The following is a 17,345-nucleotide window of genomic DNA, read 5'->3' on the forward strand; positions in this document are numbered from 1 at the left end:
GATATTTATAGAATATGTGTAGTAATAATAAACAATTGTTTAACAACTGAAATTTTTGTCTGTATATTAATGAATTTTGATAGGTGAAACATAAACATACAAATTTAATATCAAAACAAACTTAATTGTTAAGAATTCTTAGCTATTTTGAAGTTGGTTTGCACTTTGGATTTGGCTTGCAACACCAACAGTTTTCTAAGTCGCTTACTCTCTAAATGAAAACGCACCTTTACATACTCCATTACTAGGTATTTTAGGTTATAGTCTCTGTGTTCGTCACAGAATGTTAAGTTTCATTGTCAATTAAGTCTACGTAGCTGAATATCATATCAATTTACCTTCCGGGATGCTTTTTCCACTTTTTGATTGTAATTCATCACATTCTTGATCATTATCTTCCAATTCTATGCTGATCATACTAGTAGAACTAGTATTAGACAAGTTGGACAATGCCGAAATTGCTCTTTTTTGCCCCACTGAATTATTTAATGACCACTTTGACATTCTTGCTTGTTAGTTCAAACAAAAAAAGTTAAAATAACTGCTCTAGTTTTATTATGAAAGTTTAAGTTAAAAGTAAGATAGAGAATTCTGAGGATGCCTAGATTGAATACTGGGAATGTAACTACAGTCTGCTATAACAATGTATACAGGACGCCACGCAAACAGAAGATATAGCGTCTTCATAAACCATCTTGTTCACAACTATCACAAGTCAATTTGAACCTGCTTGACCGTTGACCTGTCAAGGATGAGGATCTACTTGATACTTAGATCCACCTATTAGAAAAAAAAAAAAGACCTAGAATAGTGCTCTTCATTCATCTCCCAGCCACACGATGGCGTCAACCTTTTTAAACTTGGCCCTGTCGGAGCCGCCATTTTCCAAGATGGCGGTAGGTAGAACCGGTTTACCCATCAAATCCTACCCAAACTACCCATTTTAGCAAATAGCCTACCCGGATCGCTCATGGGCGACTTTTTTTGGCGACGAACCGCGGGTAAACCGGGTTTTCGAGAACCGGGGCCGAGCCCTAATCACGCATTCACGCTTCAGCTCATCAGCTTTAGCCTTTATGCTTCAGGCCTTCAGCTATCAGCAGCAGGAAGCAGCACCCTAGGCCCTATACCTGTCACCTGCACCCTAGTTTTGCTACTTTTGGGGTTTTTCCTTTGCGGTATTGCCAGAGTCATAGACCCCTGGTAGCGCTCGGCCCCGCACCAATCGGGGAACTTTTTAGTCGATTGTGGGGGGATGATCTTTATCGGTGCGGTGATATCGGTGATCGGGGCCTTCCCCGATTATCAATGAATAGTGATCTAAATTGGCAGTTGCCCTGCGGCTAACAAGAACAGAATGTTACCCTAGTCACGTGATTCTCGTTGGCCTATCAGAACTCAAGGTCACTGGTAAGACTAACCCCCTATGGCTGAAGCCGTGCAATCGGTGCAGCACCGATTATAGCACCGTTCCGCACCGAAAAAAGAAATCCCCGCACCGAACTTCCCCAATTCATTTTTATCGGGGAAGCTTAGCGGTGTCCCCGATTAGAATGTGATCGGAGCCGAGCGCTTATTGCTTATCGTAAAAGAGAAATGATATCAAAACTTGACAACGTTGAAATTAAAGTTGTTTTGATGGTGTTCCGTGTGTCTGGTGAGCTACGAATGGGAGCATACATTGTTTGCGTACATAACAAATAAAGGACTACAAAGAAAAAGACCACTATTTGTTGCATAAGATCCATCCTTTTCTACGATGCCTAAGAAGATCGAAGAAAAACTAAGGGAATACCGCCGCCAAAAAGAAGAGGAAATTCATATGTCATGCAAGGAATCGATATGGGAAAGATTTTTTCCTAGTAAAACGGCAAATATCTCCAAATCTGAAATTACAAATAAAGAGAGTCATTGCCGGTTTTGAAAACACCGCGGAGAAGATTTCAGAAGTCAAAATTTCAGATGTAGTCATTGATAATGAAGGTTTAAGCAACAGTTCAACAACTCAAGGAAAAATACTTCACAGGCCTGGTTTTAGAGAAAAACCACCACAATCACAAGAAGCCATACTACAAGAACAGGTATTCAAGCATTATTCATATCATGAATCCCTGAAGACTTAATATGAATCTCTCTACAAAGTCTGGTAGAAAAATAAAACCTGGGCAGTGGAATCAAAGTATTCAACAAGTGGCAGCAGACAACCAAACTGGAGAGTTCAAACATGTTCTTCTTTTCTTGAAAATCATACTTTGGGTTGTGCTTTATTTACTTTGTCTTGAACTGGAATTTGGTGCCTTGTATGTCATTTTATCTGCTTTCTACATAATATTCACTAATTTTAGAAATGGGCAAAGAAAACCGTGGGAACCAAGTGCGTATTCTGTATTTAATCCCGGGTGTGAAGCGATCGATGGAACGTTGAAACCAGAGCAGTTTGAAAGAGAAATTCGATATGGCTTTTAAAGACATTTTTTGCTGTTAAATAACGGTGATTTAAAATCACGGTTCCTTTAGATGTTCTCTGTTCGAATCATAAAAAAGGATGAACAGGAGAGAAAACAGATGGAGGAGACAGCGAAAGGGGTGCAGAAAATAAGTCGTCTGATTGGTACCTATTATATTGTTATCGTAAAACCATCTGACATATCTCTGATTTTGTTCAATAATAAAGCATTTCCGTGCATTCCTTTCAATTCATTCATGCATTCAAATGATAGTGAATTTTACACGAAATAATCGGAAACATGCTGAGACAAATTTAATGTGAGAGGGATAGACATGAATGCCTTAAATTTACATCAGTGAATATTTCAAGATGTTTTGCCTCTGGTGTGTGAAACTAACGCACAAAAAAATGTTAACGATGTAACCCAAACTATATAATTATTATTTACCATAAGAATGGACGACGATGCTAGCGGTTTTTGATAGGAAAAACGTGTATTTAAATAAATTTTTTTTTCCGAGACAATACCATACAGTTAACGTGGACGAAGCTTGAAAAATGGAAAAAAGGACGCCCAACACATACCCAGCGATTAAATTTGAACTCTGACATAAAGTGTACTCGACTGACGGGGATTGGGTGTAGGTGTGTATAAAATAAAATGCTTGTATCGAGGGCCAGGAGTCAGCTATCTTTGAGAATTTAAAGATTTTTTTTTCTTTGTGTTCTGGTTGTGTTTTTCTTTTCTTGACATAAAATTTAGATGCATTTGTTTAACAAAATATTGAACAAAAAAAAAAAATGAAAAAAAGGGGAGGTAAGAGAAAAAGAAAGGCAGTGAAGTGAAAAGTAAAATCTAAATTTGGCTACAACATGACGGAATGTGAAGTGAACCAGACATACAGGTGGTAGGAACAATCTTTGTTTGTTTTTTTATCGTTCGCTTGCCACTTCAGTCTCTCTAAACTGCACGGGAACAGGAAGTTTTACACGCACGACTCAGGAACGAAAAGTATCCAGAGAAGATGCACACAATACAAGCAACACAATCGACGGGAGCCAGCAATCCCCTGGAAACATAAAAAAAACGCTTGACAACAACGCATTCTCATCATGTTCTTCTCCAATTTTTTTTTTTGGTGGAATTTCGTTTGTCATTTTTGTTGAGCAAAAACATTCAGCCGTTGAAAGAAAGTAAAAGGATGAGAGTTTCTGTTTAAAGACATCAACACTGAGCTTCATTTTTAAAAAAGAAAATAAATCATGTATAAAAATATTCCATCAAAATAGAGTGAGAAACTGCCGACGAACACTCGATCCATGAACGCGATGTGTTATCTCCTGCTTAACTGCGTCAAATTCGCATTGGAGCTTCCTGTTCCGTCCAAATAAAACGGTCATAACCAGACCATACGAACATCGCCAAACCCTCATTAATTATTACCTGATAAAACGGAATGGTCGGTTGGGCATGACCCTCTTCGCTGAGTCCTCCCATGCCCCACCAAATGGCAGTACTCTTCTAGGGCTGAGCATGGGATACCGTCTGATGACGAAGAAGAATCCATTGACAACCGCTGACGGTGGGGTCCTTTATAAGAAGGAAATACTACAGTTTGGGGTGGAAATTTGAATAATTGAGTTGTTTAATTCGATTGCTTACTTAAAAGAGAATCATCTGATTCAAAACTGGAGCGTTCAGATCGATCACGATTCTGGCGCCAGAGTCCAGCCAAGAGTTCAAGTGCACCAGAACCGCGCCTTCCTAGCAGAAGCCAATCACGATGACAATCTCCAGATCCTACTATAGGATTGATACTTTCCGGTGGCGACAACGAAGACGTCCTCTGCTTAGAAATGATTAAACGAAAAGGAACCGTAAGATTTCGTTCGAAAACGAGTTGGCAAACAGAATGCGGACGAGGCGATGTGAAACCTTTAATTTGGCATGAGTGCATGTCGCACTTTGAGGTAGTGGAGGTAGTTGAGTGGAAGGAAAATTGTTGCCACGACGAACAACAGAAGCAAAAAGTTCTGGACCTCCCGAGCGACGCCGTCGAAGTGAGCGCCTTCTGCATTCACGCACGGCAAAACCACATCCACCGTCATTCATCAACCCAGTCCCGGTACTCAGGGCAATCTCTTTACCCTGAAACGTGCAAATCACGACAATTAAAACATCAAATTACATTTTAAAAATGCTGATCTTCAAACAGCCGACCTTCATTTTCACTCGATCGCGAAGCTGGATCCAGCAACTGGCAATGGAAGCGCCCGTGTTACGAAGCAAATCCGAAGGAGCCGAGCCACGTCTTACTCCTACGTCAATTTTTGCGCAATCGGAAGTCTCTGGAATGAGTCGACCAACGACGCAATCGTGACCAGAGAGTTTTCTACCAAGTTCATATGGCAACGATCCGCGCCGCCGAAGACCTGGCTCGCTTTGGTCCAAGTTTGTCAATCTGAGTGAACCCTGACGTCCAAAGTGCGTCATCGAAGAATTTCGTTTGCTGCGCGGACTATCCAGCCAGTTTAGCGGATGCAGGGCAGTTGGGGCAGATCCTCTTCTTAATGTTAATCGGGACGTTTCCTAATCAAATCAAACCCAAAGTTGAACTAATGGCACACAAACAAATGTGAATGGCTGTCGATGTGTCACCGTTTTGAGATAGGCAGTCGAAACGATATTCTCCTTTTCATCTGCGCATCCGAAAGTTTGATCTGAAGAAGTGGACGGAATAGAGGTAGCTGGTTGAACGCAATGGGGCTGACTAACCCTCTTCTCCTTCTTTAAAGGCAGAGGCGTCATTGAGGTGATATTCAATTCTGGAAGAACGTCGCAAGCATTCAAAATTCCTGAACAATCGGTCGGCAGACTCTCCCGTCGTCCCTGTCTCTGAATGTACTCGATTCGAGTGCGATCAGGAAAATTGAACGGAAGACTCTCGCGCCGGTGAGGTAGGCGTGCTGGAAGACCAAGAGGAAGTCCAGAAATATCTGCTGTCTGCGTGTCGCTAGGGACAGAATCAGGCAGGCTGGAATCATCGTGGTTTTCAACCGGTAACAGAGATCGAAGCGGGTGAGATTCTACATCAGAAGACTCCGTGACGACGTTACAGCCGTCCTCCTCCATTGAACGTTCGACATCCGACACTCGAGAAGAATTGGCAGTGTTCGACGTCCACAGACCAGAACGCCCGGCAGGTAGCGAGGCCCTCCTCAAGTGGATTTTTTCGATACCCATTTCCAAAACGCCAAGTTCCGACCAAGCCGGATCGCGGAGCTGATGCTCGGCCAAACTTGCGTCACCCGTTTCTTCGCCGTTCAAGATGGAATCCCATTTAAGCTGAAATAATACTAAGACTTTAGCATCGCACCGCACTAAATCATCTATTTAAAAAAAAACAAAAAACAAAAAACAAAACAAAAAAAAAAAAAAAAAACACGAATAATTACTTTGTTGGAGCGGAGGTAGTTCAACATGTTCCACGAGAGAGGAGTAGCTTGAAAACGATGCCATTCTTCGAAAAGCGGCGCGGCAATAAAACGGAAAAAACCAGTCTGGATCTTAGAGACGGAGGAGGTTAAGCGGTCATTGAGTGGTGTGACCGGCAAACCCAGTCGTCGTTCCAAATCGCCTTGCCGATAGAATTCCTCACTGACTTGCAAACTCCAGGCGCGGCTCACTTCCCAGGGACGGCAGGGGTTACAAATGTCAGCGCACTTGAGTGCGATCTGCAGCATAAAGTGACGATGATCCCCTGTCCGCATATCCAACGAGCCATCGTTCAAAAAACGCTGTAAAAAACATGGGGGGAAAAAATACAAAACAAAACATCTGTGAAGCTCGTACATTTTTTTCAGCACAAAAAAAAGAAAGGAACGCGAATGACGACTAAATAAAAACAGATTTACAAGTGAAGGGCTGGGAGGAAAAAAAATGGCCAATTACTTGAAAAGCGCCGAGAAATTCTTGTTGCCGAGCGATATCTGTAGCCAAAATAAGCGACTGGATTTGGCGCTGCAATTCGTTGGCTGAACTGCGCTCAAGACCGTCCATCATCCCACTTTCCATTAAACAAGCCATAGCCGACCGCCAATGGTGATTTTCGAGAACCGATGCATTCTGCAAAAATGTAATCTCTTTGTTATGACCTTTTTTTTTTCTTTCCTCATCAATCATCTGTATTAAAAATTGCAAAAAAAAATAGTTCACTTTATAGAGAGACGCTAAATGATTGGAAGTGGCCACTAAAAATGGTTGATTAACGCCAGGATGGTCCAGATCATGAGCCATGGCAGCAATTAGTGAGGCGGCTATTTCCAGTGGAGTTAAATGACGACGCATCTGAAATCCGATTCAAATTTAAAAAAAAAAAAAAAACAGTAAACAAACAAATTTAAAATCCTGAAGATATGAGTCAGAGGTGAGAAGTACCAAAAACTTTTAAATCACCTTTTCTTCTTGAAGAAAGCAGTGCATGGCTTGAGTGACATCGGCGGCATGGATGGCATTGTGATAAGGATTGTTGCTGTGATAGCCCTCTTCTACTAAACCTATTGGGTTGACATGGTGAGTAGACATTGTACGCTATTCAAAACAGACTTATGCAAAAAGGGGGCTGCTTACTAAAAAACTTCCAGACTTTGACAGGATCAAGCTGAAAGTGTGCCATGAGTCCGTAATGGTGGAAAAGATGGAAACAGAGCGTCGGCAGAGGTCGTCCTAATACCAAACATAATAAAATGAATAAACAAAAAAAGAGCCGGTTCGCCATTGTGAAAGGGTGTATTACCCCCAGTGGCTCTGTCCAGGGCGAAAGCATTAAAAGGCCACTCGCTAATTCTTGCCAAAAGTACCTGCAACAACACCGCACAAAAGCCAATCGATGAGTTGAATCGATTCAATACGCATTAAGCCGTGTAGATGCTGCGATTGCATCGACAAAAAAAAAAAATCTATAATAAAATAAAGATAAGCAACTAACATGCGTGGGGCCATGATAGAGGTCATCAAGGAGGGCCTGGTCCGACGTCATAGCCCGAGTGGGTGGCCTTTTTTTTCGTCGTTTATGCAGCGTGAGAAACCGACCGCTGTGAGACCAGCATGGGCGCACCTGCTTCTCGAGCTGCATTCAGCATCCAGTTGTGAGGAGAACAAATGTCCGAATCCAATCGATAGCCAATCAAGAAAATGAAGTGGTGAAAATTCCGACAATCAACGATTAAATAACATACCGACTGAGATTTAGATTCTTCGGCTAGATCTGGCATGTGGAGGGGCTTGCTCGTAGATGGGCTAGTGACTTGACGACCTATTAAAAATCGGAAAAATAAAAATAACTATTTATTAAATACAATTCCGTGATTGTTCAAGGCAGTTATTTCTATTGCCTTCGTAAGGTAACGAAGCCGTGTGTAGATGTGGGGAGCAGACAAAAAGATGGTGTTACCTTTCAGCTGTTCCTTATTCCATGCAGGTCTCTCGGTAAAGGTGAACGAAGCTTTGCTCTGTTGTGGCCAGTCATAGAGGGAAACAAAAGAAAAACGGTCGAAATTAAATATAAAGATCAAGTCGATGATAAAGAGTCTAAAAGAGTGACGCTAAAGGTGAATGGGAAAAGAAGCGAAGGTCGCCACAGAGTTCAATCGGCATTTGATCGAAACGGACGAGACAAAGGAGCTGAACCGTAATCGCAATCAAGGACACTATCTATGCCAGAGTTCAGTCGAAATTGCATAATCTTTTGCAGCGCTCGTAGTTGACGCGCAACCGGAAAACTGGCACAAGGCGGAAAAATTGCTAATTCGATTCAAGGAGGAAACGCTTGAGATACGCGAACGAAAAATTTGCATAATTAATGTTTCCTGTCTATTTAATTGCTTTTAAAACATTTCCGACGCTGTTTTTTTTTTCTTCTCTTCGACGGGAATTACAATTCACTTCAAGATATTTTTTCTACGGAAACTAAAAATGAAATTATCAAATTCTTTGAAACATCTAGTCGTTGAGCTCGTCCCACCTGACGCTTATCACTAACGAAAGACAATTAAAACGGTTTCAAAGTCAGACGCGATTCAATTCCAACGGTTGCCACACTTGAGTTATTTGGGAAAATGTTAAATGGGCCATTGCGTTTGGCTGGGAAACAGACAAATCAATCCTCAAAGAGGACCACTCGATGGCAATTAAGGATAGGGGGGTCACGTCAGACGCTATGGCGCAGTTCGTTAGTACTGAAGCTCGCAAAACCAAAAATTCTTCGACAAAAGGAAACAAAACAAAACACACAACAACAACAAAAACGACTACATCAGCATGGAGGGGAAGAAGAAGAAAAAGACCCTGACACTAATTCAAAATCGTAGCCACGCAGGAACAATGGAACAGGGCACTTGTTACAAAATATGTCGGGCTTCTACACGGTCTACCATCCATAGCATTTCATGATTTAAGCAACAACTAGGTAAGAATGTGGAAAAGCCAGGCACGGACATAAATAATGGCGCAAATAAAACAACCACAGGAAGAAGATAACAATCAACAATCGATGGAATCTCCCATGAAATGTTGATAACACATCTGGTTTTTTGTTTTGTTTTCGTTGTTTTTTGAAGGCTGAAACGGGCACAAGTACGTGCCGTGGCATTACATTGCACGTACACTGTAAGATGAGGGAACACGACCTCTCACGCTGACGACGGCGTGACCCCGACTACTCGAAACCGCCAACAAGTAGTTGCATTATTTGTAACCTGTTTCCCTAAATTACACATTCGAGAACAATGTTGCATTTGGAAAGAAAAACGATAATTAAAAAAGGAAATTACAGGTTTTCCACATCTTATTTAGTAGACATTACGACCGGGCGTACGGTCGACCATCAAATACCGTTGAAGTATTCTGAATGTTTAAGATTGACGAAAAAATGCGCCATTTTCAGCGCCATTTAAGTATTTGCTAAGAAGATTGGCGAAGATATAGGTCATGGTAAATGTTTCAATTAAATAAACCCACATCAAATCGGCGCCTGTGTTTGCATTGGCTAAGAACCTTTCACATTAACAACCGTCTGGCAAGGGGGAAAAAAAAACGGAACGCCATCATTGGGAAAAAAAATATATATATATTTATAAATAAATAAATTTTAATTGCTTCTATTCTTGCCCACAACTGTCAAAAGAAAGATTTACTAGGTATACCGTGTTCACGTGATTCGGTTGTCGTAAAAAGCTCCGCGAGGAGACACAACCTACAATTTTGAGGAACAATCGTCGGCACGCATGCTACGATCTGTTGCGGAAACTGCTATTCATCAAACCTTTTTTGATCTTTCCTTCCTTGGGAAGAGGACAAATGAAACGCTGGCACACTTTGAACAGGTTGATAATTTATCCGCCACTTTAGTTCGCCCATCGAATCCGGCACTTTCCGTCGTACGCGATAATCAAACTTGGCAGTAGCTAGAGTTCACCCGAGAATGGAACTAAACCAAAGCTAGTCTTAATTGAATGCAGAAACATGGGAGCGTGTTCTGTATAAGCCGCCGATCGGTTTAACGTGTGTCGCTGGGTAGCTTGCAGTCGACTGTTAGCAGGCGATCCAGCTAAGCGCTGACGAGCAATACGGGCGCAGATGGAAGCACGGCGAGAGGAAGATGATAAAACAAAAAGGCATAGAGGAATAATGAAGGAACGGAGAAGCAAAAGAGGAATTGAAAAGAAGTGAAAATGAAATGAATTTAAGCGTAGAAAAATCAATGAGCCCTGTGAACGCATAGTCGGGAAATGATCAACTCGATCCGAGTTCAGACGCAACGACAGTTAACAAGAGTTTTAAAGTTAAGTTTTAAAATGTCTTCCTCTTCAGTTAGTTTTTGGTTGTGCATCTCGGCTGATTGCGGGGAGGCAACGATAAACGTGTCGTTCGTTCGGGCGCTACGACTCGGGAATCCAATCAGCTGATCAGTCGCCGTTATCCGTCAGGTTGCCGAACCCCATTTTAGAAAGGAATGCAAGCAACTTACTCGGGGCGATGTTTCTTTCTTTTTTTTTCTCTCTCTCTCTCTCTCTCTCTCTCTCGTGTGTGCGTATGTGTGTGTGTGTGTGTGTATGTATTCAAGCATAGACATTCACGTCTTAAGAATTTTGAAAATATAATTTTTTTTTTTTTGTTTTCTTTCCCTCCATGTTTCATCTTTTCCATGTGTTTCTGTCGTCTCCGTCCGCCTATGCATATTCAGGATAAAGAATTCCTGTATAGAGTTGCACCCTAGCTAACAAGCTATAGATCACGGTAAAATAGGAGGCGAACATTCATTGATTTGTTTACGGAGGAGTTTTCTCGAAGCGTTCTAAAATAGCAATTGAGAATCAACTTTCAAGATAAACAGGAAAGCCACGACAAATGTCGCTGTCCGTTTATTCCCCTCCGTCATTTCCCAGCCGAACATAATACATCTTTTTCTTTTAATTTTTTTTCTTTTTTGAAGCAAGACGCTGCTCCAACAGGTGAGCCATCACGTTCTTTTGTGACTCCTATTACCCTTTGTTAGGGAAATCGAATAGACGGAAACCGAAAATAAAAAAGGAGAAAAATAAAACGACATAAATGATTATGAAAGAAAAATAATTCCTCCAAAACCCAAGAAAAACTTTCTTGTTTCTTGGTTGTTGTTCGCTGCATACGGCTGCAAGTTTGGCTTGTCGACGGCTATAATTTCGGTCGGCTAGTGTGTGAGTGTGTTTGTGTGTGCCAGAAGTCTTCGTGTGGCGCCGTTGAGTCGGCAAATCGGTACGACCCCTCCTTCTCGGTGTAACCATTTTTTTTTTCTTTCCCGTTCCCAAACCCACATCTCTCTATAGAAGAAGCTGAAATTCTCTCTTGTGCCTTTTTTCGGCTTATCTTCCGATCATTATTATAGCTATACAACATGCTGGCCTGGCCCAGTGGCGACGTCATCAATTGGCCTCCAGGACCGAGCCAATTTCATCTGATTGGATTGATTAGCCAACGACTTGCAAAAGCGATAAATACCATTCCTGAAAGTCATTCAACAATGTTCTGTCCCGAGGCGCTCAATTCGTCCCCCCCCCCTTCCTTTTTATGCATAACATTATTTTTTTTTCTTTTCTTTCCACATAGCGCCAACAAGTTCGCCAGTCGAAGGGCCATATGTCTTAACCGACGCACAAATTTTCCAATTCAAAGACGTGAGATATTTTTAGCCTAGCGCTTTTTACCTCTCTGGCCGCAGTTAACAACAATTCCTTTACGGTGACTGAATGAACGAGGCCGATCAATGATCCAGTTCCACTCTTCTTTTATTTTATTTTTTTTTTTTCCTTTTAAAAGAAGAAGAGTGACGTTCAACGACAGCTGCCTTACGATCGGAAATCGATAAAGAGTCGCCAGCGGTGTGTGTGTGTGTGTGTGTGCGTCTAGCAGCATCTTTGAAACGCCACCGCCATATCACCACCGCTGAGAGTATATCGTAATAAAAGGATGGGTTAGGGATGAGAGACGAAAAGAGAGAGAATCCCGCCATTAGTAGACTCGTGTGCAAATGAAAAAGAAAATGGAGAGAAGAAGAAGAAAACAAGTCTCCAACAGGAAATGGCCGGCACACTCCATCTATCTAACCATTTCCTTTTGTTTTGGCTGAGGCAGGTCCGAATGCCGAGGACCCCCCCACCCAAAAAAAAACTAAATAAAAGCAATAACAGGAAAAAGAGAAACAGAAAGGAAGAAGAGCTTGCTTCTGAATGTCACCATTCTTGGAAGGCAAAAGCTCGGCTGACCGCCAAGAAACCATCAATGGCATCAAACATTCATTATGGACCGCAATCGATATGCATTCACGCTCAATAAAAATAGCTTCCCTTTTGGGCACGTTTTGCGAAGCTGTAGTTCCTAACGACAACAAGAGGACGAACCAAAGTGAGTAGTAGCATCAACACCGAGAGAAACACCAACAGATTTCGTCATTCCAACAGTTCACAGTGTCCAAGAATAAAAAATAAATAAATAAATTGAAAAAAAGAAAGGAAAAGACGAAAAACAAAAAAGGGAGTCTGAGTAGCGGAGGATGTCGGGCTGCGGCTGATTGATTCCTACCTCCCCTTTTTGCTAATCCATCTTTTATGGCTTGATCAAGTGGAATGTCTGATCAAAAAGAATCCGACAGCCGACTGGTGGGGCATGGTCGGCTTGAAACCGTGATTGAATGCATTTGAATATGCACAAAAGAGCTGCTAGCTGAGAGCCCTTAACCGACTTGGTGATCGTAGGAGACACAAATGGCGGCAGACGACGATGGGCCAAGCGAAATACAATGTAGATATACAGTGTATATATAAAGAGAGGAGGAGGAGGAGGAGGAGAAGTAAGTTGTTTTTCGTTTTCTTTCTTGTTATTGTTTTGTTTTTGTTCTTTTTGTAATTGTTTAGAAAAGCCAATGGTACCCCATTACCGGAAGGCGCCAAACACCCACTGGCATGACTGCGTGGCTTTCTTTTTGCACAACTTCTCTCTGTGTTATTGAAAAGTTTCTTTTTCCTTAGGACGTCATTAGGCCAATCAACGGCAGCCTCGAGCGCATATAGTTTTCACATCCTACAGCCGGGCGCCGTTTGGCTGCGGAGCATGCGGCGCCGCTTACAAGCCCGTTTGCATTCATCATCACGGGGGCCTACCGCTGCCCATTTCCATAGCCAATTCACGATATGGAAAGAAGACACTTAGCACTTTTGCAGAGAAAATAAAAATAGAGAAACGACGGAGGAACAAAAAAAACCAAAAAGGGAAGCGCACTAAACTGGAAAACGAAAAGACATCAAGTCAACTTCGACACTTTTTGACTGTGCACAACATAACCCTCAACGATCGCTCATTATTGACGACCGATGCCGTTTGCATACGCTTAGTTCCATGTCCGCCAAACCCCTCTTCTTTTTTAAGAGCGAATGTTAAAAATGTATGAATTACACTATTAGAATGGGCCTTCTTTTTCTCAAGCGAAATTCGATTGAAGCATTCGACATTTACTACACACGCCTACTTGTTTCTACCTGTGATTTATCGTTCAGAAAATAGAGTGAAAATAATTTTTTTACGTGGGATACTTGAAAGACTTCGCTTTGTGTCGTGGAGGGATGTAAGGGGAAATTTAGATCCGGCGACGGGAAGAACCAATCGATAATCAAGACGTAGCGTCTACGTCTATCGACCGCTCAGCCACGTTTCCGTTTGAAAGGGAGAAGCAATCACGTGATCAAGTGGAAGATTGAGTTATTGGTAAAGGGAGAGCAGGAAACGCGATGGGGAATTATTCAAGATGGTGAAAAAGATCAAAGAAAAACACGAATTACTTCAACGAAAGTGGAATGCGAATCGGCCGTTTTGGATTCGGACGATCGAGGGCAGCCACAGAAACATCTACCAACCATTCGCCACAAGTTGGGCATTGCGAGTTGACGATTCGTATCAAATAATTCACTGCGGAAATTCACTGTCATCCCATCACTGACGTAACACCCACACTGACAAGCATCGCTTATCGTCGGTCGTCGTCGTCCTCCTACATGATTCACCGATTCACCATGTTGACAATTTATTTTTCTTGCTTGTCTCTCCTTCTTTCTTTTCAATGTAAACTGGATGGGATTTTTTACAACTGTTCGACCGTAAAATTGATATACTGTAAAAGCGAAAAGCTGTGAGTCAATCCTGCCAGTGTTTCCGCTCCGGACTGGAAAACGAAATTTTTCTAATTCTTTTTTCTTTTTTTTTTTCTTTACTCTTTTTTTTTTCACGATTACTATGACTACGGAAAGATGGAGCGGGCGATCCACTGATTCGAGTGCGCATCCTCTGCAACACTGGCGACACTCCCTCATCCTGTCACACAATATCTCCTGGCAAACGATTGGAAGGGAGGCTGCGTGCACAGCGATGTTACCGTCACAGCTCAGATCAATGGTGTTCAGCGACAGACTCCTTTTTTAGTCGACACTACCGATCCCCTATACGATATATTATTGTACACAAGAAGGAGAGAGAGAATGAGAGAAAAAAGAAACGTGTCTGCCCAATGTCTAAACTATGAAGGGAAGCATCTACTGTGGCTCGGAATGGGTCTTTCCATACTTGTACTCGTGCCATCCGTTGGCCTTTTTAGAGATCGTCAGACTTGACGGGAGCTCGACGGAATGGAGCTATAACAGTAAGCAACAGCCTCGGTCGTTTTTTTTGGGGGATTATTTTAGGTGTTTCAACCTATGAAATCTACCGACTTTCCTCTCTTTTCAAAGCATTCGCCAATCTGTCACTCTCGTTCCGTTTGACTGTCGGCGAAGCGAATCGATCCAAAAAATGCAACGGCTCAATGAGTCCTCGTTCTCTTCAGAGTATCACGTCTACGTTGCCGTTTCCATCAGTTGCAAAGGGACGGGCGATGCCGGCAAAAGAAAATCTAGTCAGCAAACTATGGAGGAATTACATCGACGAGCTCCTATGGTTCTTCGCCTTCTAATTACCAAAAAGTCAGAGAGTACAAGGGGAGGACAAGAGGGGGAGAAAAAAAAAGTCGCCGCAACATCTAAACGTGCTCATCTCTATCATTAGATTCTTCTTCCCACTAACGAACGCAATTGATATTTGTTCTTTTCCAGTGCGCCGCCGCAGAAAGTTTTGAAGCCGATGGACAAAAAAGATATTTATATAAATGTATATGGAAATTTACGTGATTCTCGATGCCAAAGATGCTGTTAGAACTAAATCGTAAAAATTTTCCCATAAATATCTCTTTTATTCTGGGCACACACAACTGCTGTGGGGCATCTGCCTGCCTACTACTGAGAGCTAACTGCATAGCAAAACTATGCGATTTATTTAATGTTCAAAGTTAAAGTCGATTTTAATTGAACATTAAATGACAAAAAAGGCAATGGAAAAAGTGGCGATCATATGGCAATCACATTACTAAGAAAGTCATTTGGCGACAGCCAATGCATTTTTTTTTTTTTTGAACTACCTGGTTATCCGTGGAGACCGTAACGGCCATGTCGGTGAGCACTATGAATTTTCTTTCTCCGCTTCCACCCAGGAAGCACGTCGTGAAGGGCAGCATTTTTCTAGTTTATCACCTCGCCAAACAGATGATCCGATCTGTCCGAAAAGTATAGGTTTCCACAAGACTAGGCACCAACATCTATCCGTCATCAAAGGGTTTATCATTACCACACTATTTACCACATTAGTCAATTGGTTCCAAACATCAACTATTTTAGTTAAAACTTTGTCGTTTAACACCCCAGCCACAAGCCGAAGCATCGGGATTTAAGAACAACAAAAAAATTAATGAAGTGCATAAATAAAGAAAAAAATAAGGGGCCTAGCAGAATAATGCCTGTAAAACGATGCCTTAGCAAACAAGCAATAGCCGAATTGTTTGTTTTTTTAATAAAAAAAAAACTGTACGGATCGATCCCTTCACTTGTGATAGCTTAATCGTAGAGCAAATCGATAAACAAGCAGAATTATTGAAATCTCATCCGAAACAAGAACCTTGATTATCATACAATTTAAGACAGAAACTCTTGTCGTTTCGCCGCTAGAAAAGAAATATGGCAGCCTTTTTCTTACTTTACAAGCCAAAAAAAGAAAGAAAAGGGGGAAAAAAGAAAAAAAACGAGGCTCAAACAGACTTTCTGGGTTTTGCTACCATATAGGACTAAGGCTGTAAGCTGAAAACGACAGGAACAGCAAGTCATCAAAGGGAATAGCAAAAGGCACGGTCAAACTTACCTCGTTGAGTAAGGCTGCAGATGAAATCAAAACGGGTCCAAACCATTCAAGCTGTCAGAAAAACGAAGTGGAAACTGAAAGTGTACACATGCACACATGTAAAAGAAAGAGGAAAAACGCGATTTGGCCACAACTCCAACTGCTACAGTACAATCCACATATACATAAAATATTTGAATCAACGCAACTTAAATGAATTTTGCCATACAGACAAGAGTTATGAACAGCCAGAACACACTCACTCTCCCACTTACACAAGCAGCCTAAACACAAGCGCCCTCACTCTGGCACGTCTCCCTCACCTCGACCGAGCCAAGATTAAGCATTTGGCCTACATTTCTTACTTTACATTTTTACGGACAATCTTTGCCACCTAACGGTCGTTATTTAAACTAAAAAATTTACTTTCTTTACATGAACAAGACAAGATGATGTCCGGAATTCTAGCAAAATACAAACACAACAAAAAATGTTTAAGATAGCAATATAGTAAATCAGGAGCATGAAAGGCTGGAAACAGCAGTAATCTTGATTCTTAGCAAAATCCTATAATAAAATATTACTTCATTCTAACGTTCGTGATGCGCTCACTCATTTCTTCGAACTTCTTGGCTTCTTATTTATTTAAATTATGCTTTGAATTTCTCTGCATTTTGACACCACAATAAGATTAACTGAATAACGAATTTTGTTAACCTTTTTTTGGTATCTGTTTTTGATTGTAAAGTTTTTGCTTTCCGTAATTAGAACTAAGAGAGACGGAATAGATAACGTTAATATGAAATTATAGGATATACTAAGTCTTATTCGATATAACCCACAATCCAGTGCATTAACCAATTGTCATTTCCTTCGTTTAAAACATTCAAAAATTCGCCAGGTAAGTGCTGGATTTCATCATAATGTTGTGATGGATGCCTTTATCGAAACAGATGGCATGCACTAACCGACCTTTTCTTTATGACTTAGCATTATCTTTAAAATCAAATGTATGAGTGATCGGTAAAAAAATATTAACGCTCACCTAGCTAACTATTAAGGAACCATACTCATTTTACTCAAAGGCGGGCAGTCCGGGCACGATCTTCG

At 41.5% G+C, this 17,345-nt stretch overlaps 2 protein-coding genes across 9 annotated transcripts; one reads left to right on the top strand and one right to left on the bottom strand.

Moving 5' to 3' along the window:
• The first annotated feature begins 1,591 nt into the window (after positions 1 to 1,591).
• Positions 1,592 to 2,686, top strand: LOC116929598 (SAYSvFN domain-containing protein 1). The gene is given in 3 exon segments (XM_032936861.2): positions 1,592 to 1,909; positions 1,911 to 2,081; positions 2,143 to 2,686. Coding segments are annotated over 3 exon segments (645 nt in total). The 5' UTR covers positions 1,592 to 1,759; the 3' UTR covers positions 2,467 to 2,686.
• Positions 2,687 to 2,924: 238 nt separating this feature from the next.
• LOC116929560 lies at positions 2,925 to 16,560 on the bottom strand. 8 transcript variants are annotated; one of them, XM_032936834.2, is made up of 18 exons: positions 16,465 to 16,554; positions 16,257 to 16,398; positions 15,484 to 15,660; positions 7,903 to 7,960; positions 7,688 to 7,764; positions 7,438 to 7,578; positions 7,246 to 7,309; positions 7,080 to 7,175; positions 6,906 to 7,006; positions 6,666 to 6,797; positions 6,402 to 6,575; positions 5,906 to 6,247; positions 5,109 to 5,795; positions 4,671 to 5,039; positions 4,386 to 4,598; positions 4,113 to 4,299; positions 3,894 to 4,058; positions 2,925 to 3,824 (listed from the first exon to the last, which is right to left on the bottom strand). In XM_032936834.2, the coding sequence occupies exons 3-18, from the start codon at positions 15,577 to 15,579 to the stop codon at positions 3,784 to 3,786; spliced, it is 2,943 nt and encodes a 980-aa protein (XP_032792725.1). In that variant the 5' UTR covers positions 15,580 to 15,660; positions 16,257 to 16,398; positions 16,465 to 16,554; the 3' UTR covers positions 2,925 to 3,783. The 8 variants fall into 8 exon arrangements, with proteins under 8 accessions (XP_032792725.1, XP_032792733.1, XP_032792713.2 ...); XM_032936842.2 differs by lacking the exon at positions 15,484 to 15,660 and having other exon boundaries at positions 16,257 to 16,560; XM_032936822.2 differs by lacking the exons at positions 15,484 to 15,660; positions 16,257 to 16,398; positions 16,465 to 16,554 and adding an exon at positions 13,820 to 14,712.
• Between the last annotated feature and the right edge of the window lie 785 nt (positions 16,561 to 17,345).

Source organism: Daphnia magna, linkage group LG1 (assembly GCF_020631705.1).
Source record: "Daphnia magna isolate NIES linkage group LG1, ASM2063170v1.1, whole genome shotgun sequence".
In the NCBI taxonomy this organism is placed as follows: domain Eukaryota; kingdom Metazoa; phylum Arthropoda; class Branchiopoda; order Diplostraca; family Daphniidae; genus Daphnia; species Daphnia magna.